Genomic DNA, 24954 nt, shown 5'->3' with positions numbered 1-24954 from the left:
TAAAATGTCGTTTACGGTACTTTGCCTTTACTAGGACGATATGATGGCTGCCCAGGCCATGACATTAAAATAGTTGCTGGTGACCAAAAGCTCTGTGGGAAGGGAACACATACATAAGCCAACAATTGGACTCCACAGCAAATATACCATAAGCAATGATAATGGAACAAAACTCATTATTTGCAGCTTCTAGCATGATGGTTGTGGACTCCTCATTGTTCCCATACAAAGATACACATAAAGGAACATGGACATCGCCAGATGGAAACACAGTTAACCGAACTGATCATGTGGTAATAGGTGCAAGGGACAAGTTAGATTTCTTGGATGTGAGGAGTCTCAAGAGGCCCAAATATACATTCAGACCACTTCTTGGTACGGGCGCAAATGAGGGCTAGGATCTCCAATCCATTCAAAGGAACCCGACCCAACATACCTAAAATCAATGTAACAGCTCTAGAAAAATCTGAAATTAAAAATTTTCTTATGAGAGGATAATACAGGTCCTTGAAAATGCTGAAGAGTGCAACTACATCAAAATCAATGGGGAATGATTAAAATGCAGTGGAGACATCAGCAAATGAAATGCTGGGAATTAAAGCAAGATATACAAGATCTGCATGCTTTGACATTTTGACAGTGAAAGTGAAACAGCAACAGAAGAAAAAAACAAGGCATACAGAACGACGTTATAATCAAATTGTACAAAAGGAAAGATGAAAGTCTATAAAGAAAACTGGAGGATTGGAAAGAAGATCCATCAAATAAGAGAGAGTGGATGAAGGCAAATATCAAAGAAATGGTGATGATGATTGTTGTTTAAAGGGGCCTAACATCTAGGTCATCTGCTCCTAATGGCACGCAATGAGACGAAATGTAAGGACAATTAAAAATCCATAATCCTCCACTGACCAGAATTCAAAACGTGAGGACGAAGAATGAATCGATGGATATGAAGTTAAAACAATCAGTGGATCAGACATGCAATGCCCCACATTCCCAGAAACTAGCATTAAACAATAGTATTACTGACCAAGGGAGGACTTCTAAAGCACAATACTAAATCTATGATGCTTGTAGTCTAAAGGGGTCCAAAATCCAGGTGATCGGCACCTCATAATGGTACTTATTGCTAGGAAAGTAGAACCATGGTATTTGTCTCGCGGTATTCCACACAGTATGGTACTACTCACAGGTAATGTAATAAACACATGTAACACAGACCTATAGTGTTTTGTACATTATGTCGCTATTTACAGGCAACGCAAACCTATACAGGTAACGCAAACCTATGGTGTTCTTCATAGAAGCAGACTAACCACAGGGACTCACACTATCCCGTGGTGTTCCTCGCACAGTGAGTACTAATCACAGGCAAGGCAGAACCATGGTGTTGCTCATACAGTGGTATGAATCACAGGTACTGTAAAATGCATCCTGAGCACACACTTTACAAAGGTGAAAAATTGAGTGTATCCTCCTAATTAAATACATCATATATTCCATCATTAGACGGAGTAATCAAATTCAAACATGTTTCGGCTCGTATGAGCCATCTTCAGTGAAAACAGGGGGGTGAAAAAATTTACATAATACAAAGCTAAAAATTGCCGAAAAGCATAATGAAGGAACAAATGAAAAAACAAAAGAGAACCTAGACTGAAATGCAATTAGCACAATATACAATATTTACATCATCGTGTGGAGCAAAAAAAAACAACTGCAATAAAATTCAGTGAAACAGGGGTCAATACAAAACATAATTGAAACTAAAAACTGTGTTAACCTAAGAAGAAAAGAAATGAAAACAAATTATACAGATGGAAATGAACAATAAGTGCACAGTGAGGTTGCGGACCTCTTAGTTTACAAAATATTGGTTTTGTAACAATACAAAACAAGATGAAATCACTGTCGAAAATTCAGACAGAAAATCTATCTTTGTAGAAACCCATCAGATCAAATTGGCTAGGAGGGGAGCGTTAGCAAAAAAGTTTGAGAAACCAAGCCTGACATAGCGTGCAGGCAAAAAGCCTGTGACAAGGAAAAACACCAATGAAATTTACAGCTTTAGAACAGCAGCATTCTCAATATCTTCTCAATCTGGCGATCCCATTCTTGATTATCGTTTCATAATGTTTGTCTTAATATAAAAGGTCAGAAGGGCCGCGACATAAAATTGAGAAGCTGTGTTAGGGAGATGACAGATGCATGGTGAACTGTAAGTGACCTAGTGCAAACCGTCAATGAACTTCCAATCTGTAATGGAAAAAAATGAGGTTGTGTGAGAAACTTGGGCTGATAAGTAAAAAGTGTGAAATGGGTGTGTAGAAAGCTTAAACTTATCGTGTTTAGAAGGTGGTTGTCCTTTCAAAAGGCCTGGCCTTCTCAAAGTAACGGTCTCGTTCGCGCGATCAAGTCTATTGTTGGTTCAGCTGTGTTTGTGAGGATGGAAGGGGCGGAGGCGGAAGGGGTGGTGCAGGGCTGGTGTGGGGAGGGGAGTGGTGGTGAGTTGGAGAGATGGAAGCGGGGTTTGTTTATATTATGGAAGTTCTGACAAATTATGGAATGAATGTTTTAAGTAGAATGTTCTTTTTCTCGTTGACTTTAAATTGTAAGAGGGGTTCATAAACTGATCTACATCGATGTGGATGCTCTCGAGAACATTGTGCAAGGTGCCTTTTTGCTCATAATGGAAGATCTTAAGTTCTTTATCTGTTGAAGTGTATTCGTGGCTGGATGCTTTATAATGTTCACTCATAGCTGAAAAACGATTATATTTGAGAGCGTTGCAATGTTCGGCGTATCTTATGATAAAATTGCAGCCTGTTTGACCAATATAGCTGGAATTGCAGGATTGGCATTTTAATACGTAAACTCTGGAGTTCAAATATTTCTTATTAATGTTGTTATTGTTATTTTTGACAGTGTGTGGATTGAAAATGAACTTGGAGTTGGTGTGGGAGGTTCTATATGCTATTTTGATGTTGTGTTTTTTAAAAACATTAGAAATTTGGTAAATGCTACTATTATTGAAAGTGAATGTGGAAAACTTTTCTTTAGGAGCAGAATCTTTTCTGGGGTAGTCTTGGGCCTGATCTTATATCTACTGATGATTCTGCTGATGAAGGTTCTACTGAAACCATTGTGTTCTGCAATACTGTAAATAGTATTAATTTCTTTTTTGTAATTCTTGTGAGATAAAGGAACAGTGAATGCTCTGAGGACCATGCTATTGTAAGCTGCTTTTTTTATGTATGTCTGGGTGCACAGAGGTCTGATAGATGGTACTGATGGTGTGGGTGGGTTTCCTGTATATTTTGAAGGATAAAGTGTTGTTGCTGTTGTGCCTAATGGTTAAGTCCAGGTAACTAAGGGCATTATTGTTTTCTGACTCTATGGTGAATTTTATATGTGGGTCAATTGAGTTGAGAAATTCAAGTACTGTGTTGCTGTTAGTAACACGGGAGTCTAAAATAACAAACGTGTCATCTACAAAATGTGTCCAGTGTGAATGCCATTAATCTTCCCAATGATGTGAGAATGCTCTAAATGATCGATGTAGATATCCGCAAGGATTCCTCAATCTGGTGACCCAATGGGAAGACCTATCAATTTTATGTCATGGCCCTTCCGACCTTTTATAATAAGACAAATCAACCAGCCAACATTATGAAACGATAATCAAGAATGGGACCGCCAGATTGAGAAGATATTGAGAATGCTGCTGTTCTAAAGCTTTAAATTTCATTAGTGTTTTTTCCTTGTCACAGACTTTTCGCCTGCACGTTATGTCAGGCTTGGTTTCTTAAACTATTTTGCTCCCGCTCCCCTCCTAGCCAATTTGATCTGATGGGTTTCTACAAAGATTTTCTGCCTGAATTTTCGACAGTGATTTCATCCTGTTTTGTATTGTTACAAAACCAATATTTTGTAAACTAAGAGGTCCGCAACCTTACTATGTGCACTTATTGTTCATTTCCATCTGTATAATTTGTTTTCATTTCTTTTCTTCTTAGGTTAACACAGTTTTTAGTTTCAATTATGTTTTGTATTAATCACTGTTTCACTGAATTTTATTGCAGCGAGTTGTTTTTTGCTCCACATGATGATGTAAATATTGTATATTGTGCTAATTTTGTTTCCGTCTAGGCTCTCTTTTGTTTTCTCATTTGTTCCTTTATTATGTTTTTGGCATTTTTTTTAGCTTGTATTATGTAAATTATTTCACCCCCTCCTTTTTTTTATCACTGAAGATGGCTCAAATGAGCCGAAACATTAGATTACTCTGTCTAATAATGGAATATATGATGTATTGAATTAGGAGGATACACTCAATTTTTCACCTTTGTAAAGTGAAAACCGTCAATACAGAATGATTCTAATATCTTGTAATGAGCACACACTGTCGCTACTAATCACAAACCTATTGTGTACCTAACATACTGGCACTATACGCAAGTAAAAGCGACCCACATTGTTCTCTGCGTGGTAGTACTAATTACAAGTTAGTATCATGGTTCTAATTTGATCATCCATTGGCCGCCCCTTTTAGTCGCCTCTTACGACACGCGGGGGATACCGTGGGTGTATTCTTCATTTGCGTCCCCCACCCACAGGGGGTTGTGTGTTTGGTCTGCGAGAGGTATTTTATTTCCCACAATTCCGCCGGCAAGCCGGTTAGGATCCCCCTATCCGCCACCTGGGATGTGTCATGTGGGAGTGTCACCTCTCCCCCTGCTATGCCAGCGTAGTAGGTTCGTGGCCAAAGAAATGGAACTTCAGAGGAATCAAAATGAGGCAAGGAAATTCTATAGAGAGGTAAATGCTGCACAGAAACCCTTCTGTGGCAAAACTAGCTTGATAAAGGATGAAGCAGGGGAAAATATTTTTTTTTTTGCTTTACGTCGCACCGATACAGATAGGTCTTATGGCAACAATGGGATAGCTCCAGCATTTGCCTGGTGTGAAAATGGGAAACCAAAGAAAAACCTCTTCAGGGCTGCCGACAGTGGGATTTGAACCCACTATCTCCCGGATGCAAGCTCACAGCCGTGAGCCTCTAACTGCACAGCCAACTAGCCCGATGGAAAGAGATTTGTGAAAGATGGCACCGAGATTTTTATAAACTCCTCAGTTTCAGAATTATACAAAGAGACTCAACAGATGTACAGTACACGGAGAAAATGACCCCCGATGAAAATATATAAGCCCACCAACTCTAGAAGTAGTGAGAACTGCCATGAAGAAATTAAAGAGCAACAGAGCAGAACTGCTTAAGCAAGGTGGCAGTGAGTTGGAATGGATTTTCCTAAACATAATTACCATACTTCAGTATGAGAGGAGGAGAAAATGCCTACCAGAATAGCAAAATCAGCCAGATTGAGGTGGACTGGGCACATAGCATGGATGAGCGATATGGAAGTACCTAAAAATATCTTTTCTTCTTCTTCTTCTTCTTCTTCTTCTTCTTCTTCTTCTTCTTCTTCTTCTTCTTCTTCTTCTTCATCCATTCCCTTTTCCACATTCTCTCTGGGTAGGGTAGTGTACCAAAGCTCGCCACCTTACTAAAAAGATATTAAATCGGAATCCAGCGGGACAGAGAGGACAAGGTCGAACCAAGAACCAGATAGATGGACCGAGTCATTGAAGATCTTGTGGAAATGGGCAATATAAATTGGAAAGCTTTAGCATTGGATTAAGATAAATGGCGGAAGACTGCTGAAGAGGCCAAGGTTTACAATGATCTGTAGTAATAGAAAAAGGAGGAGGGCATAAAGATACAACTACTACACCATCTAACTAACTGCCCATAGTAGAGCCCATTACAATGGTTGAAGCACATAGTCATGTGCTTGATTCAAACTGGTCTCCCAGGACTCTGAACAGGAATGGAATTACTTTGTAAATGGTGTAAATTGTATTCTTTTTGTCTTGGCTACCTTAATTTACCTTCTATAAATGAAGACAAAACCTGATGCTCTAGGGCTATAGGGTCTTTGGGTAAAGGAGGACAGTTTTAATAGTAAAGAAAAAGAGGACATGAGCAAGTGAAAGAAATACCCTACTCCTACCTGGGATCCATCGCTGATCTCTACAACTCATCCTTGACAGGGGTAGATAAACTATACTGAAAAATGAAAACAGCAACTCCAAAATAAGCATTCACACCTACATTCAGGATACATGGAAAATCCAAGAAAATGCTAAATGAAAACACTTTCTGCAATATGGGAAAACTGAAAGGGAAACTGCTCATAAAGCTGTCACAACTAAGTAGGTATTTGAAAACTACACCTTTGACCCTGATCACTATGACAGTAGAACAAATAGCTTGCCCGTCTAGTTGCCATGATTGTTAAGGCATGAAGTTTATATCATATGATAGATACCCTCGTTAGCTGTTAGTCCCGTTGTTTGAAAAAAATATTTACTATCAGAATGTTGGTCAACAAGGCAGAAGAGGTGGAGATACACAATTTCTAATCACTAGGGGGCGGATTTATATGACCTAAAAATGTATGAAATATGTATGCACTTATGACCTTAAAAACATAAAAATATGACCTATAAAATTCAAAATATGACTTAATGAATAGCATCTACGTTACATAGAAGCACTTTTATTACGATTGCTACAGGCTGAAATTAATTTACAGTTTAAAAAATGTTTAATTCTGCGAAATCTCTAACCCAAAATCAACTAAAATGATGAATATTTCAAGAACTCGTTAAGATTACACTGCATATTCCTAGGCAAAGACGGACTCTGTGGAAGACATAAACACTACAGTCAATTTTACTGTTCAATATTCAATCAGTTTTAATTTATACACAAAACATATGTTATTTGAATGAAACTTTCATACCTGATCTAGTCTACATTATCAGAATTGTTGCAATTTATGACCACATGCATCTTAAGATTGTTGAATGAGAATCCCCTCCTGTTGTCGCTGAGTAAGGTCTTGTAGCGAGAAAAACTTCTTTCGACATCACATGATGTAACGGGAGCATACTTGAATAGAGTTAAATCACTTGGAGAAAATTTCTGGAAATCTGCAGATGAAGGGTTTCCACAAAGAATGTCACTTATTCCGCGCAGATACACAAGTCCACTATTTTTTTCCAGTACATTTTCTAATTTTCTACACACCCTAGATGCTATTGTCCCTTTCGCAAGCTTTAATTCCTGTTCAATGCACTTTACAATATCCAGTGCATCGCTTAGTTCTGCATCTGAAACTTCCAGTTACGTGATTGCTCCAGATAAAGAATTAAAATAGGACTTTATATAAGACAGGTCCGCTTTTAATGTAGTGCTTGAAAATAAATCTTGAGTGGTTTTTATGGAGGACGATTCTGCAGGATCAAAAGTCTTCACGATCTTCTCCACGACATCTAGGTTGTTGCAATAGTACACTGCGGCATCAAGCCAAGTCCCCCATCGCGTTATAACTGGCTTGGGAGGTAGGGGTAGTGAAGTTGCTTCTCCTTGAAATTTCTGAACGCGAAGTGGAGCTTTGACAAACACTTTCTTACAATTCGATATTAATTTATCAACTTCAGGGTAGCTACTTCTGACTTCTTCAGCTGCCCTACGCAAGGCATGTGCAACACATGTCACGTGTATCATTTTCGGGTATAGGATTTTAAGTCCCTTGGCTGCCTTCACCATATACGGAGCAGCGTCAGTTACAAGTAGAAAAATGTGCTCTCTCTTTGCCCCGTTTGGCCACAACAGATTCATTGAACTGTCGAAGAGAACTGCAATGGTGGAATGGTTTGTCTTCTCTAGCACTTCACATGTCAGGAGGAACGTATCTCCAGGCCGGTCTTCCTTCAGCGTGCCAACGATCACATTTGCTACATATCTTCCATCCACATCTGTGGTCTCGTCTATTGAAACCCATATCTTACTGTCTCCCACGCCACGCCTTATTATATCCAATATCTCTTCATAACAAGGGGTCAGATAGTCCTTCCTGAGAGTAGATTCGTCGGGAACAGAATGCTTTGTATATTTTTCAGGAAACTGTCTGAAGCTTCGGCTGTTAAGTTTCTTTAAAGGGATATTAGACGGAAGCATCATCTTGCAGAGATCTTGTGAAAATTGTGAACACTGTGAACTTGATGTCGGGGTTTCGAATAGCAGACGTTGCCTATTTTCGAGTGCAGAATATCTAGTTACACAATTCTTATGTTTTACAGTATTACAGTGTTGTTGCACAGAGAAGCGTTTTTCGGCAGTAACTTTTACCTCACACAATTTACAGAATAATTTCACTCCATCCGTACTGAATATGTTTTCACCGAACTCGCGAACAAAACTTCGCAACTTTCCACAAATTGAGACTTTCGTTTTAGGCATATTGAAAGGAACTGAATGACTGAAGCTCCCTAATGACCAAGGTCATTCAGTGTGTTGAAGGTGGAAGAGGGAAGGGGAAGGGGATAGATAAGAACGACAAATAACTGCAGAATTGCCTCTGCTTCCGTGTAAACAATAGCCCGGTTTCCAGGAATTGACCCAGCTAGCAAACAATAGCTCCTACCTGTTAGAAACATTCCATACAATACTTTATAATGGTTCTTCAGTAGTATATTCCAGTCTATCCTGAAAAATAATTTCTACAGCTTATTCTGATTTTTATAATACGAAATTAAAATGAAAATTACCAAAATATGCCGTTATAATGATATTTTGTTGAAAATATGCCATAAAACTTAAGAAAGCCAAAATATGCATTTATATGCCCAATGAAACCTGTTTAATTTTGATTATCATGCTTGGAAACGTGTTGAAAATACAAGACTATAAGATATAATGTTAAGGGAAAAAATATGACTGGTCATAGAAATCCGCCCCCTACTAATCACTATATTGCGTGCCAAAAGCCTGGATTCAATTCCAAACCTCTCCACTGTGTTAATATGCAGCGAGGGCATATGGCGCTGCTGCTGATGATTCGTCCGTGGGATGGAGATGTTAAACTCTGAGCAGACTCCTTGTTATTCGACAGGAGTAGTTTATGTGCTGACACCAGGTTTCACCCTCTCCCTGGTCATCCCACATCTGACGTGCAGGCCACCAATGGGCATCAAAAAGAAAGACCTGCACCAGGCGAGCCGAGCATGTCCTCAGACACTATTGGCACTAACAGCCCCAAAATAACTAACTAACTAACTAACTAACTAACTAAGTACATTTTAAAAAGTAGAACAAGTAAATGGTGGAAGAATTGAGGACAAATTCTCACCTTTGCCGCATCAGACACCGACAACCAATTGCCAGATTCCAGATCAAACCTGCCTTCTCCAATCCTCCTCAAGATGTCACCAGGAGAGTCTGCAGCATGGTTAGCAAATGGTGTCTGCCTGCGAATAGAAGAATATAAAGTATAATGTTCAACTCCTAACTTCATAGAGGTACCGAGCACGTGGACAAAGAAAGACACCTCTACGGCAATGTTCTCAACAGAAACTCTGATAAGAATGAGTTAATTACTAGTTTCATAGCAAGCTGTCATGAAAATCCCGCACCAGCCGTAGCCATCTGGCTTGTGTCGTAACTTCACCTGAAAAGAACCAGTTGAAAGATTACAGCTGTGACAAGCAGTGGTATTCCCAGCTTTTAGTTAGGAGACGATCAGTTGGAAAATATAGGCGTGTTGTACGGTATATAACTGTGATGATTAAGTACAATCTTGCTCAGAGAGTATTTCTCGTCGACTGCTATTTCTGGAAGAAGGAAAACTCAGTTAAAAAATACCCTTACAAGTTTTACAATCAGCTCCCCAGTTCATCTGTACCATGGAAACTTTACATGAATTAACTTACTCAAAAGTGCCGTAGTACCGGTTCCATACTAAACAAGAGAGCATAGGAGAACAGTTCTCACATGGGAGACGTTAGACCACATACACGCATGACTGCATCACAGCCTACATGAATCACTTCAGAGATTAGGTTAGGAAAGCAGCGTTTCATGTTTATCAGCTTGCAATGGAACAAAAATGTTTCTAATGTTCTTCTTTTCGTCGTCGTCGTCTTCGTCTTCGTCTTCTTCTTCTTCTTCTTCTTCTTCTTCTTCTTCTTCTTCTCCAGCCCACAGATGTCCACTGCTGAACATAAGTCTCTGCCATTTTCTTCTATGCTGTCCTCTGCTGGGCAGTCTGAAACCGATTCCTCCTGGCATGATGTTGGATTTACTTCCTTAAAAATTTTAATTTATACTTCCACATAATCAATACATAGTTTATATCACTGAATAGTACTAGTTTCGACTGTTCATTGCAGCCATCCTCAGCTATTCATCATAAATTATTAGGACACAATATCATTAAAATTAAATGGGGTCGAATCCCTTAAGTAAACATTACAAAATACAAAAACAAATGCACATATATACACAAAAGGTACTGTTGACACTGACAGCTGTGGTAGGTGTTCCCACAGCAACCTTGAAGAATATCCCCTATTAACGCATTTATGGACGGATACGACCCTCTTTTCAAAACACTGGGATATGTTTCATTAACTATAACTTAAAGAAGATTGAACCTTTTATTTATAAAGAAGTCAGCATGTACCTCAACAATTAATAGATTTTACATGTATCAATACTGTGAATTTCATTTTTTAAATGATACAGTCTTTTAATATTCATACTTTTATAATGATTCTCTTGCGGGATTATTAGACAATGACATTTTATGTCACTTTCATTTGATTAAGCGTTGATTTTGAATGCAGCTACACTGAATATCTTTAAATATCAAGTTTCATGAATTCTCTGAATAACTATAGTCTCATTTTGGAACTCAAATCCATAAGACCATTACTCCAAGTTTTAAATGTCTGAACTTTTTAAACGTGTATATATGTGTATTTTGTAATTTTAACTTACGGGATTCAACCCTATTTAATTTTAATTATATTGTGTCCTAACAAATTCATGGTGAATAGCTGAGAATGGAAACAATGAAAAAAAATGAAAATGAAAAATTTTCATTTTCAGCTGAGAATGGGTGCAATGAACAGCTGAAACTAGTACTATTCGATGATATAAGCAATGAGTATTGATTAGGTGGAAGAATAATTTAAGTTTGCAAAAAAGTAAGTCATATCCATCAAAACAGGCCTAGCAATTTGAAATGTATTGCATACATGATGTTTGATGTCATCATGCCATCTTGCCTGTGATTGGGTGATTCTCCTGGACTCTTGGCTTAATCCACTGTACCATTGCTTTGGACCACTGAAGGTTATATCTCTCCACATGACCCCTCACTCCACCACATCTGTGATTCCTGTCCCCTCTTGATCTCCTCACTTCAGAATCTGTCTCATAAGCTGCTCTCCAGCATCAACCATTCTGCATTTCGTTAGCAGACCAAGTCTGACAGTACGTTTCTTTGCAACAGTAGCAATTTTGAGCCCAAAGGTTGTGACAGAATGCAAATGTCACAGACTTTTCTCCTGTGGCTCAGAGAATGTAACTGAGTTTGTGGAAGGGTACCCAACTCAAGCCTTTTCTTCTGGTGACTCAGCCATTTGGTTGTCCCACCCAAATTTGATTTTGTGCTCCAATTACATATATGACTGAACTTTCTCAATGATGTTAGTGTTGATCATAACCTGAATGCCGTTTGGACTCATAATTTTAGTTTTCTCTAGGTTCTAGGCTTTCTTGAAATCCTTGCAGCTTTGTTTCAAGTTAACCAGCAATAATTATGAAGAGATCATCATCTGCGAAGTGAAGGTGGTTCAGATATTTTCCATTAATGGTCATGCCTTTTTTGTCCCAGTGTAGATTTCTGAACACATCTTTCAGCACTAAGGTGAAAAGTTTGGGTGAGATGGTATCACCCTGTCTGGTGGCGCCTCCCTTCATGGAACATCATCTGTCACCCGGTCCTCTTCAATTTATTTATTTATTTATTTATTTATTTATTTATTTGTTTATTTATGACACATGTCTGCAACAGAGTTGCACTCCAAATACAACAGACATTACCAAATATAGTAAAATAATATATATTGCAAAACAGAAAAAGTTCATGAAAAAGTAACAACAGATTTTGAAAAATTATAATAAACAAATCTAGAAGAAAAAATGACAAACAACAATAGGTTATATACAGATCAGGATTAGATAGTGCTGCAATTACTAGCTCCTGATTACGTAAGGAGGAAGAACTAAAACTTTATGTGCAGGCACACACACATATGCGAACATGTCAGATCCATGATTAACAGTGTATAAATAATATCTCGAAGTTTATAGACAATTGAATTCCATTTGGATTATTGACAAAGAGATAGTGTAATGAATTCTAATTTCTTTTTATAAGACGCTACTTGTTAAGATTGTTTAAGTAGTATATTCACTAAAGAAAATCAATGGACATTTGGATGTGAATTGTTGCATACTCGTAGATGTACTTGATTATTCTTGTATATCTGGATTCAATGTTGGCTCTATCGACTGTTTCAAGTGCTGCCTAGATCTCAATAGAGTTGAAAGCTTTCTTATAATCCACATCTGGTTAGTTCAATATTTTTATTTGTTTATTTTCTTTTTCTGAGCACGTATATGGGCTCAATCATGGAGCTTATTACCATGAGTCTCTTATTAAACTGCCAGGCGCTGCACGCTCTCCCCTACCCATTTAAATGCTCCTCTCATCCTATATAGGCTGCGAGGAAGACTTAGATTAAACACCCTGCAGAATTACCTAACTGGAACTGGAATGCTTTTCGACCATTTGGAAACAACTGTCCTCAGCAACTGAGAGGATGAGTCTTGGTCATTTATCGCTAATGTAGAGAATTTCCATTGAAGTCTGCATGTTGCCTATTGGAAAGTGTTGGCAAATGCAAATTCTAAGTTACATGTGCGTAGTCTGATGTTTTCTGTGTACAATGTTTTGAAATTTTGATCAGTCTGCCAAATGTAGGATTTGAAGCATTCACTGTATTTCAGTTTGTTAATATTATGTAAGTTACACATGTCTGTATTAATGAATGTTACTTCTGGGTTGAATTTGGTTAAGGGTTCTGTTCTTCTCGTGAATTCAGTCTAGTATCTTAATTTTCTGGACTTATGGAAATGTTTCTATGTAACTGCATTTACATATGTTGGTGTGAGACCATCACCGGGCATCTTGTGTGCCATTTTGATATTTAATTTCTGGATGTTAGAGGTGAACTATCAAATGCAAAATCGATGATTTGGAGGTTTATATTGTATGTGTGTATTATAAGTGTATGTTTTGCAGTAATGAAGATAAGCTATGTGATACTATCGTATGTACAAGGACAAACTAGCGATAAACAATGGTAAGTGAACGTACAATAGTTCAGCCTTACGCAGTCTGCAGCATACTGTATTGCATTGGGTCTTACGAAGTTTAACATGGTCAGAAATGTTGATTCGACTGGCTTAAGGGCACGTGTCTGTGAAGACCATAGTAAAATAGTGCAAAATCACTATATTTTCCATCATAATTTGAACAGATATACTTGTTCTAGGTGGACAAATATTATTATGTGCAATGAATGAACATTGTAGACTGTTGTTATATCATTAATTGTTGGTTAATGTTCATTGTTAATTTTTTATGAGAGTTTATTTCTTGTGATGTTTTCTAAGATTGCAAAATCACTCCAAGCTGTCGGAAGGGTACACTCGGAAACTACTTGTGTGATATGAATGATATTTTTACAGATGCTACCCACAGCATGTAGCTACAAAGTAGACTACAATCATGGTATGCAGTAAAATGGTTCTTTTGTGGGAAAAGTTCGAAAATTGTTATTAAAATTTCATAAATTTTGTTGAATACTTTCTGGTCTATTTTTCATAAATAAAGAGCTACGTTCATGATTGTAGTCTACTTTTCAGACAATAGCACACTAAAACTGTGTGCCGAATTTCAGTGTTCTATCATTAACGGTTACTGAGATAGTAAAATAAATATTCTTAAAAAATACAATTTTTCAGGAGAGCCAATTAAAGTAAAAATTTATGTTTGTGACCAACCCCTACAGTTTCGATGCATTCCAGCTCCAAATTCCTCATGATTTAGGACACACTCATCATCCTGCTGTGTTTTCCTATTTCTACTATTTGTTCTGGCTTCTTTAGAGCTTTCAAATACAGCCCTCTCAGCATCAATTACCCTACGACGACCAATTGCAGCTAATGCTGATGCCGTATTTTCCCCTGGAGATATTCTTAAAAGACTCCAGTACCTTACATCTAGATGCAGCACCTGCATTGAAGTAGATAACTGCATCCAATACACCCATTTTTAGGGTAGGAAGACCTACAAATAAGCTTGTTGGCACACGTTCCCAAATGCAATGATGGAAACTCTAATTAGGGCTCTGTGTTCGTCCATGTAAACATTTTTCCAAGAGATTTTTCGCACTAAGATCTATATAAATAGGTTTTATGGCTTCAATAACAACATAAGGTAATGGATGTTTATGACAATAATCTTTTACCCTCTGTCTTTGCTATCTGGTACCCACACCAGAAGTCTGGACCTGGAGGACATACCACGTGTTGTGGGTGGTCATCAGTTGATGCTTTGTGAATTAAACTAGCCCATACAGATTTTCTCATAGCTTCCAAATTACCCTGGTTTCTCCTTATAGCTAAGCTATAGTACAGTTTTAATAAGCCCTGAAGGAGGTTTTCTGTGGTTTTCCATTTTCACTCCAGGCAAATGCTGGATGTTTACAAATAGAGAATTTCATGCACGCTACTATACAATACAATACAATACTGGCTTCTGTTTACAACCTAGCACATTGCGGCTGGCAGGTCTAAGAGCAATCAATTCTTACGCAGGGCAGCTTTCGATAAAATACTACTTACCGCTTTCCGATATCTTTACTGGTGGAAAAGTTATGACACTTTCAAATGTTTGACATTTAAAGGGGCTTGGCTACTTAGCGTAGACATTCTTAAAAACAACATTTAGGACAAAATATGCTTGCTAACATATGTAAACTATATATTCTGAAAGAGAGAACTCCAAAGAATAATAATACATGAAAATAAAAAATTCAATTTTTTGAAAATAATTCACGTACACGTGCCCTTAAAGGTAATAACATATGCGTCTCAGCAGCTTTTTTCTGCTCTCCCATAAAGTTAGTGAATTATCACTTACGATAGTTTACCACTGACAACCAGATTTATACTAACAAGTTGTCTTACTGTGATTAATTATGGTCCTCAGTCCCTGGCACAAAAAGTCCCCAAGGAGAGCCAAAAGGAACGAGCACATTATTATAGAGATTTCTTAGCTAATGAATACATGGAAGTTGGTATAGGGCGATTTAAAACTACAATGATAACACTTCATATGTAGTGCAGGATGAAAAAGTGGTAATTTTTCAAGAGGGGACCAATGTTCGGAAATGCATGGTTTAGGTACTACAGGGCATCAGATTTGTTTAGATTGTTTTTGGCATCTTAACTTTGATGAAAATGTGCACACATACCTAGATATCACATATCCAGATCAATGGAGAGGTAGAAAGGGGGAGGGGAGCTATTCCAAGGTCAACATTTTTGTTTGGGTTACTATCGAACATATGGTGTTTGAGACTCCTTTATCATCAAAGGAGGACTTTAATAACACAAATCCACAGAGTGACTTGAATAATGAGCATACAACTATAGTCCGCACACTTTATGTTGGTGCATTTGTGTACGGGGTTGAGGAGTAAGGAGGGAGGTGTCCCGGTATCGATAGTGCTACCAACCGAAGGAAAATGAAATCTGAATTGAATCGAGAATATGATCAATCGATACGAAGTTTCTAAACCGTTATCATCTTAAGCCAACAACTATGTCACATACACATTATATAACATTATAAAACATTTCTCGATGTGAATCTTGTTCCTAGCATGAATTCTATACTTTGGCTTTGTTGTGTAAACAACAACAGTACTAGTACGTAAAGTGTACACCAGATGTCGCACAACGATGCTTAAGCGATCCATAGTTTGTGTTTCAAAGGTTGCCAGTACGAATCTCGAAGATCGCCGAGGTCGAGCGATTCAGCACTAGGGTGTAAATGCACCAACATAAAGTGTGCGGATAATACATATCTTTGACCATTCACCATTTTCTCTTCACCATAATTAAGTTGGAGGTTGACAATTTGAACCCCTTTTGTAATTTTCATCTGAGATGAAGTTCCTTAGGTCCACAATTCAAAAAAACCAAACTGGACATTGGTTAGAAAGGAAGCTAGGATTGAGACGACATTGTCAGATCGGGCTAGCATGTCCAGATTGAGGTGGTTTGGGCATGTAATGAGGATGGAGCCAACAAGGACAGTTTATGTTAACTTGGAGAGACATGCGACAGGAAAACAGATGGTGGGAAGACCAAGAACCCACTGAACAGACATCGTAAAGATGGACATTGCAGATCAGGGAAGGACAATGGAGGACATCATTAACAACAGAACGTATCTCAATGAGACAGAATGGAAGAGGCTTGCCAACAGTACCCGGATAACTGGAAATGTGGAATGATGATGATAATATTGTAATTTTATGCATGATGTGACACACTTACTGGGTTGTTGAAAGTTTCTTGAGAAAATATGAAATGCAGTCCCTTACCATATCTAAAGCAGACCCATTAGTATTATTCGATAGGAGTAAGTATGCTCTGACACTACGCTTCACACTATTCCTACCTCATTATCATCATCACCACGCTACACTACATTTTTTTGCTAGTTGCTTTACGTCGCACCGACTCAGATAGGTCTTATGGCGACGGTGGGACAGGGAAGGGCTAGGAGTGGGAAGGAAGCGGCCGTGGCCTTAATTAAGGTACAGCCCCAGCATTTGTCTGCTGTGAAAATGGGAAACCACGGAAAACCATTTTCAGGGCTGCCGACAGTGGGGTTCGAACCTACTATCTCCCGAATACTGGATACTGGCCGCACTTAAGCGACTGCAGCTATCGAGCTCGGTACACTACATTTAACATGCAGCCATCACACTGGACATAGAAACACATACACTGTGTCAAGGAGTAATTAACTACTTGATCACAGATGGTGCACATATATCAATGAAGATGACCACCCGCCCATCATTATGGCCAATGGACTTCATTCAAGTGCCTGAGCATTAGAACACACCAACCATCTTCAGGTCAATTCTCAGTTGCTGTCTTAGAAAGTCTATTGTGGTGCTCCACTAATTTTTTTTAAAATTTTGCTTTACATCACACCGACACAGATAGGTCTTATGGCAAAGATGGGATAGGAAAGGCCTGGGAAGAAAGCAGCCGTGGCCTTAATTAAGGTATAGTCCTAGCATTTGCCTGGTGTGAAAATGGGAAACCACAGAAAACCATCTTCAAGGCAGCCGATAGTGGGGTTCGAACCCATTATCTCCCGGATACAAGCTCACAGCTGCGCGCCCCTAACCGCATGGCCAACTCGCCCGGTCCTCCATTTTCTGTAGTGGATACACTCATTCTTCTTCCTCGTATGAGGCTAAAGAGGGGTTGATAATCCCAACAATCACCACCACCAATCACCCACTTTAGTGAGGATCAAGTCCACAATCCCAGCTACAAGAACTGCTGGTACAATCTTAAGATCCTAAGCACATACTGTGAAATTCAATAGACTCACCCAGCCAGCATGGTGTACAGTAAGATACCCAAGGACCAGATGTCGCAGGCTGCATCGTAGCCTTGTCTTTTAAGCACCTCAGGGGCCACAAAGTTGGCTGTGTAACACGGAGTCATCAACAAACCATTTTCTGCTCGCAGTTGCTTCGCAAAACCAAAATCACAGATCCGTAGTGACTCTGGGTTGCCAGACTCGTAGGCATAAAGAATGTTTGAAGGCTTAAGATCTCTATGGACTACCTGCAACGACATAGCACAGGTCATAATGAAAGAATTCTTTCTGATCTTTGGCGGATGTTCTGATGGTAAAAGGTTGTGAGCTACTCACCCCATGCTGGTGGAGATACTGCACCGTCGTCACGATGACGTGCATGACCGCACTAGCTTCGCGCTCTGAGAAGTACTTCAGCCTGAGAATGCGATCAAGGAGCTCTCCCCCACGCATCAGCTCCATTACCAGGTACACAGAACGGTCATCTTCATACACCTGTAAGAAAGAAATGCACATCAACAGCTCTCATCAGTGTCTTTAACTACTATGTGCTGCTTCGCGCAAAGGGCATGGAACATCATAGTCGATTGTTCTGTGTGTCAGTAGTGCCTGTGCTGAAGTGCATCTTTGTAATTACTGGGGTCTGGGCTTGGGAAGCAGCAGCCATGGTTTACTACAAATAGCAGTATACTCCCGATTATTCGTGCATGTATTATCCAGTTTGCAGATTATTCTAGTAACCTGTAGGAAATTGTTACAAAATTAAACAGAAAAGGCAGTGCACTGCTGGAGAAGTGAAAAAAAGAGGATAGCAACAGCATGAAGGAAAAAAAAAAAACCTCTTCCCTTTGTAAGGACCATCTACATTTAAAACCTAGGTAAAGGATAGTCGAATGCTATACAGAGTGTCTCAAAAAACTAAGACAGTCGAAGCGGCAGTTTTACTCTTCGATACGTAAGCTCCGATATGGGAGGTGCGCACATAAGTCTTGACCTTCCAAGCAGCCTGCACGTGTTCGACCTGGCAAGCGTCAGTCACCAGTCTGAATCTCAGCTGTTAACATGGTGAGACAGTTCATTGCGACACCGTATGTGAAAGTTCTGGTTTCGTCTTAATGGTCATGTGAACAGTCATAACTCTCGCTATTGGTGTACAGAAAATGCCAATGGTGTTTATGAAGTCCCTTATTATGATAGGAAGGTTGGTGTGTGGTGTGCTGTTAGCGCAAGTCTAATAATTGGGCCTATTTTTTTTAAGAGACAACAGTAAATGCACAGATGTACCAAGATATTTTGATGCTGTTCTTCCATCAGTTAATGGAAGAAGAAAAATCGTGTGGATGGTTTCAACAAGATTCAGCCCCTGCTCATACAGCAGAAGATTCTTTTCTTACAATTTCGGAAGTGTTTGCAGACAGAGTGATCAGTGCTGGTCTATTTCCCCCCTCGTTCTCCAGATCTAAGTGTGATTTTTTACTTTTGGGGTAAACTGAAAGAAAAAGTCTATCGAACAAATCCTCACATATTGGAGGAACTAAAAGAAAATATTACGAATGAAATCAGAAACATTACCGTGGCCGAACTCACTCGCTTCAGCCAGAATGTGGTTAGTAGATACAATGCCTGTACAACCCAGGAAGATGACACTTCCAGCATCTTTTATAAGGTAAGATTTCATATAAGATTGTATACACGCTTAAAGCAGGGCGGCCGCGCGACGTAGGTTTGACTTAGGCAGCTGCCGTAACACAGAGTATAAGCACCGTGCGTTCGGTCTTAGTTTATATGAGAGACCCTGTACATGACCAGTCTTATTACATGGTGTGAAAATATGGACCATCAAGATGGTGGTGGTGGTGGTGATTTTTGTTTTAAGAGGAAGTACAATTAAGTAACCATTCTCGAACACTCAAGAGTATATCAGTGAAGTGCTTGGAAGGTTTTGTAACATGGACCCACTTGATGATGCTCAAGATATCATGGGTTCCTCGATTAATGAATGAAGAACTACTCAAAAGGTAAGGGTACGTCAGCAACTCATTGAAACAATAAAGCACTGCATATCCTCAGAAATGACTGTTACCAGATCTTCCTACAGTGTACCAGTCAAAATAAAGGGTTGGATAGATGTTGGAAGGAGATGAACATCATGGCTTGAGAACACTAAAGACTGGACAGGAATTCCAAGCTTTGATGGATTTTTCCATTTGGGGAGACCACACAAAATTTGTGACAAAGGCTGACATAAGGAGCACCTGGTAAGGAACTCTGAAAAAAAGAAGAAGAAGAAGAAGAAGAAGAAGAAGAAGAAGAAGACTAGGCAACTATCCTCTAATAATACTGATCGGAGGGAAAAAATTGAAAAGGTCCGACACTTTGAAAAATGAAGATATCGGCCAAAGAAAGACAAGAGCCATGAAGGACATGAAAATGAAAGACTCCCTAGACCCTGACACCTAATACCGTACGGGTTGGAAAAGAACAAGAGTCGACCAAGGGAGGTCGGATATACCGTAGGGGTTGGAAAAGAACAAGAGTTGACCAAGGGAGGTTGGATATACCGTAGGGGTTGGAAAAGAACAAGAGTTGACCAAGGGAGGTCGGATACCGCAGAGGTCAGAAAAGAACAAGAGTTGACCAAGGGAGGTCGGATATACCGTAGGGGTTGGAAAAGAACAAGAATTGACCAAGGGAGGTCTGATAGGACAGATGAAAGTGAGGAGCCTGGCACAAGTCAGTAGAAGCAATGCAAGGATTCAGCTACTGGCCCCATGGTTGCCAATCCATGCTCCCAAGTTAAGAACCCCTGTGAGCCTTTTAGTTGTCTCTTATGACAGGCAGGGTATACCGCTCCCACCCACAGGGGGAAGTAGTAGTAGTAGTAGTAGTAGTAGTAGTAGTAGTTGATAATGCACTTTCACATTCTGATTAGATCAACTCAGTGTCCAAAGATGGCCTGATCATAACAAAACAAATTCTCCTTCCATAATCCAGCCTATAAACAAAGGTGTATTATCCAGTCCATGCACAAGTATATTGTCACTTAATTAAATTTACTGAATAGGTCTCATGAGAAAGCTAATGCAAGAGGAGACACCATGGTGTCAGAAAATAGTTGTGTTTGATACCATTCATGACATATCTAAAGTATGGCAGTTGGTCAAAACACAAACACTAGTGAGCTATGGCACAAACTACTGCCAGGTATAGAACATAACTTCTTAGACAGCACAGAAAAAAAGGAGTGCTTTATGATCATGGTCTCTAACATGAGGAGGATATGATAACACTGATGGTAATACTGAGAAATAGTTTATCATCTCCTGTGAACCCAGATTCCAACGCATGACTAATGAATGCAACATGTGTGTGGCTACAAGCTATCCAGTCTGAAGGGAGAAGACGTTGACAATAGTGACCACGATGTGGCTGTGAGCAATAGCACAGCATTGCAGTGTTGTAACATACTGCTTGAGAATACAAGTTAACCAAGACGGATTTGTGTTTCTTTTTTGTTTTATGTTGCACCGACACAGACAGGTACGGTGATGACAAGGGGATAGCACTGGAAAGGAAGCTAATGTGAGTTTAATTAAAGTACAGCCCCAGCATTTACATGATGAGAAAATGAGAGACAATGTACAAGCATCTTCAGAGCAGCCAACAACAGGCTTCAAACCCACCATCTCCTGAATGCAAGCTCATAGCTACATAACCCAAACCACGTAGCCAACTTGCTCGATAAGACTTCAGAGCAGCAGAGTGAGGAATAGTTAAACTCCTCTCACTAATGAAAATGTCTGCCTCTGTAGCATAACTGTTAGCACTATTAGCTCCCGCCCTTGGGCACCCAGGTTCAATTCTCGGTACTGCCAGAAATTTAAGAATGGCAGGAGGGCTAGTATGTGGTTAAAATGGTACATGCAGCTCACCTCCACTGGAGGGTGTGCTTGAAAAGAGCTGCACCACCTCAGGACGAGGATATGAGTTCACTTTTTAAAATAATGAACATTAAACACTATTTCTCAAAATAAACCCTTTCTTGCTATGTTTAAAAATACCCTACTAAGTAGCCATTAAACTTTTTATTGTAACCAGATATCCAAGTTTTCGATTTCTCATGCATTTTCCCCCTTTCATAAGTCTGAATAACCAGGAGTTTACTGTTTGTACAATTTTGATATTTACCTGCAGCTGAACTGGGAAACTATGGAAAGTTACTTCCAAGATGGACAAGCTCCTTCATATATTAAATGATGATCTGTTCCCCAGACACTTGTATACATTGTGGCAGAGACAGGAATCAAATACTGATCCAGGAAATTATTACTGGTATGTGAACTACTAAAACATTGCAGTGGGCAAAGAAAGACTAAATGTAGTGCATCATGAGTAGGAAATGTTTAAATACCAGCTGCAATAGAGCCCATTTAGAGCTCAATGGCTGGCATGGCAGAAATATGTGGTATAACCCAATCATTATGTTTTTGTTTTCAAGGTCAGATTGCTACCGATATTTACCTCAAATATTAAGGATAGGAATGTACACAGGGATAAATACCATAACATGCTAGTGTAGACAAAAACACAGCAGTTGTAATGGATGAAGGCCAAACACCTGAAAGTTTGGCCCTTTAAACAACAACCATCCATCATCGTTACTTGTGATTAATATTAGTATACCTGTTCGTTCCTTTCCCATTATCACAAAACCAAAGGATAATAAATCCTGGGTAAATCTGTTTGAAACCACTGCACTTCATCTATCTTGACTTACGCATGGAACACAGAATTTTTAGTTTCAATTACTGGTATCAAATGGAAGAACCTTCAAAAGTGTAGGAAACCCAAATGAAAATTTTCAATTAAGTTAGGCCTAGCAAGCCAGTAAAAGAGCTTATTTGTAGTTGCTTTCAAAACACATAAAAGCCTCGGAATGCATTTAGCAACTAAATTAAGACGCCAGCATGAGCAGACTCATGTCAGGGATGATGGTTTATGGCCTGATGATAGACAGGGTCTTGCAAAAGTGCAAAAATTCCGGTGGAGACTAACACGGTTTGGGACCAACTTCCTCAGTCTCACAGGAAAATGAGAAGAACTAGTGGACCTCATGGAAAGGAGGAAATTAATGATACTGGGGCTGAGTGAAACCAAATGGAGATGGAAAGGAATGAAGAAATTAAGAAAACAGTAGGCCTATACACTGTATTGGCATGGAAATGACAAAGAGATGAGGAATGGTGTTGGTTTCATCATGAGTAAAGATCTAGAAGGAGTTGCTGACATTCAGTATGTTAGTGAGAGAATAATAAAGGTGACCGCATACGGGGGAAAAAGAAAAAAAACGAAATTTGGTACAGGTGTCATCATCATCATCATCATTGTACAGTTCCAGTTTCCCGGGTACTCTTAAGGAGCCTCTTCCACTTCTTCCTGTTCATATACAACTTGTCATGGAGAACATCATCCACTGTCCATCCTCTGGCAATTAGATCAACCTTGATCATGTCCATCCATCGGGTTTTAGGTCTTCCTGCAGGTCTTTTCCACCTGTCTTTCCAAACTTATTCTGGCTGTTCTTGTAGGCTCCATCCAAATCACACACCACCGTAGTCTGGATGTGCCGATTCGGTCTAATAGGGATGTCTTTATTCCGGCTTCTTTTCTCATCTCCTCATTTCTTAATTTGTACATCTTGGTCTTCTGGATGGTGGATCTAAGAAATTTCATCTCTGATTCTTGCAGTCTTGACGAATCTCTTTTTGTGAGGGAGCAGGCTTCAATACCATAGGTCAATAATGGTATGAAATAGCTGTTAAACATCATCAGTTTGGCCGGTTTTGGAATCATGTCATCCCATAATTCTTACTTGTTGGTAGAATTCTGATCCCTTTTGAACTCTGTTTGTAATTTCCTTTCTGACCAAATTTTCATTGGAGATTACACTTCCTAGGTAAGGTAAACTATCCACACACTCTAGCTGGTGGTCTCCTAGTTTTACACACTTGCTGGACGCCCTTCTCTGTTGACTGCCATCGCCACTGTCTTGGTCTCGCTAATGTTGAGGTTATATACCTGGAAACTGGGATTTCCATACGGTGAGTCTGGTCTGTACTTCCTCTTCTGTTTCACCCAAAATCATGATATCATCAGCACAGGTCTCTGCATTCAGTTCACTTAACTTTTCCTTGACGTTCTTCATTATATCGTCCATAACAGTCATGTGTCAGTTAAAATGTTGAAGAATATGCTGAGCACAACACTTGAATACTGTTAAAAATGAAAATTAAAATATTGTACGCATGAGATGGTTCAATAAAATTGGTAATAGAGTCCTTCTTAACGTGATGGATGCTGTGTTGACATACAGTTTGCCGATGCATCTGTATAAACTTGGTGATATGGAGCACAATGTTTAGTTCCAGTAGAATGAAGAAGATTGATAAACATATGTTAAACATAAGTGACGGTTCCAGTAAAATGGTATTGAGTTCAACTTGTTGGCGTGATGATGTTAACAATTCTTGATTAAAAAGTAGGAGGAATATCTGATCGTGATTTTGTAAGTGGAATGTGCAGTGGATTGCCCTAGAACAAGAACGACGGCTATTATTAGCGTTAAAAGTAGGCAAGTTTTAAAAGCATCTTGTAATACAAAAGAAGAATGAATGAAAATGAAATGCAGCACATCTGATTACTTACGTTCTCGCCTACCCAAGAATAGCTAGCTCAGCTTGTAAGGAGGTTTATGGTTGACTGGAGGCAAACTGTGGAGGCCGTGTGTGATGAAAGCTGCTATGAGGGGAGAGTAGGGGAAGGCTGGAACCAATAGGCAGGGAGCAACTGCGTGGAGGCTTGTTACGAGGCTTGTCAAAATAGGAACTGTTGAGTAATGCCTCGAAAATTATGTTTACAGTTTCTGAAATTTCATTTAAATTGTAAGCAGGATGGCATTTCTGGTCCCATGTTGGTCTTGCGTTATCACATCACCCAACCCTCTGCGAATTGGGGCAAATATTCATTTATAGGAAGGGGAGTTAGGGACTGGAATAACTTACCAATAAATATCCAATATCAATAAATACCAATAAATATCCAATCAATATCCAGTTTCTTTGAAATCATTTCAGAAAAGGCTAGGAAAATAACAGATAGGGAATCTGCCACCTGGGCGACTGCCCTAAATGCAGGTCAGTAGTGATTGATTGATTGATGATAATTCATTTCTTATAAAACGTGTTCATTTAATATTTTTTGTGCGTCAAGTTTT

At 39.2% G+C, this 24954-nt stretch overlaps 1 protein-coding gene across 2 annotated transcripts in view; it reads right to left on the bottom strand.

The window, feature by feature from the left end:
• The window catches only part of S6kII (Ribosomal protein S6 kinase II), a 362049-nt gene that overhangs the window by 45667 nt on the left and 291428 nt on the right, over window positions 1–24954 (bottom strand). For both annotated transcript variants that reach the window (XM_068226656.1, XM_067143003.2), the window contains exons 12-14: window positions 18018–18176; window positions 17691–17929; window positions 9261–9378 (exon numbers count right to left, since the gene is read on the bottom strand). In XM_068226656.1, the coding sequence (XP_068082757.1) occupies window positions 9261–9378; window positions 17691–17929; window positions 18018–18176 (516 nt within the window). The remainder of the gene's footprint in view (window positions 1–9260; window positions 9379–17690; window positions 17930–18017; window positions 18177–24954) is intronic.

Source organism: Anabrus simplex, chromosome 3 (genome assembly GCF_040414725.1).
Source record: "Anabrus simplex isolate iqAnaSimp1 chromosome 3, ASM4041472v1, whole genome shotgun sequence".
Classification (NCBI taxonomy): Eukaryota; Metazoa; Arthropoda; class Insecta; order Orthoptera; family Tettigoniidae; genus Anabrus; species Anabrus simplex.
This window is presented reverse-complemented; position numbering and strand designations above follow the sequence as displayed.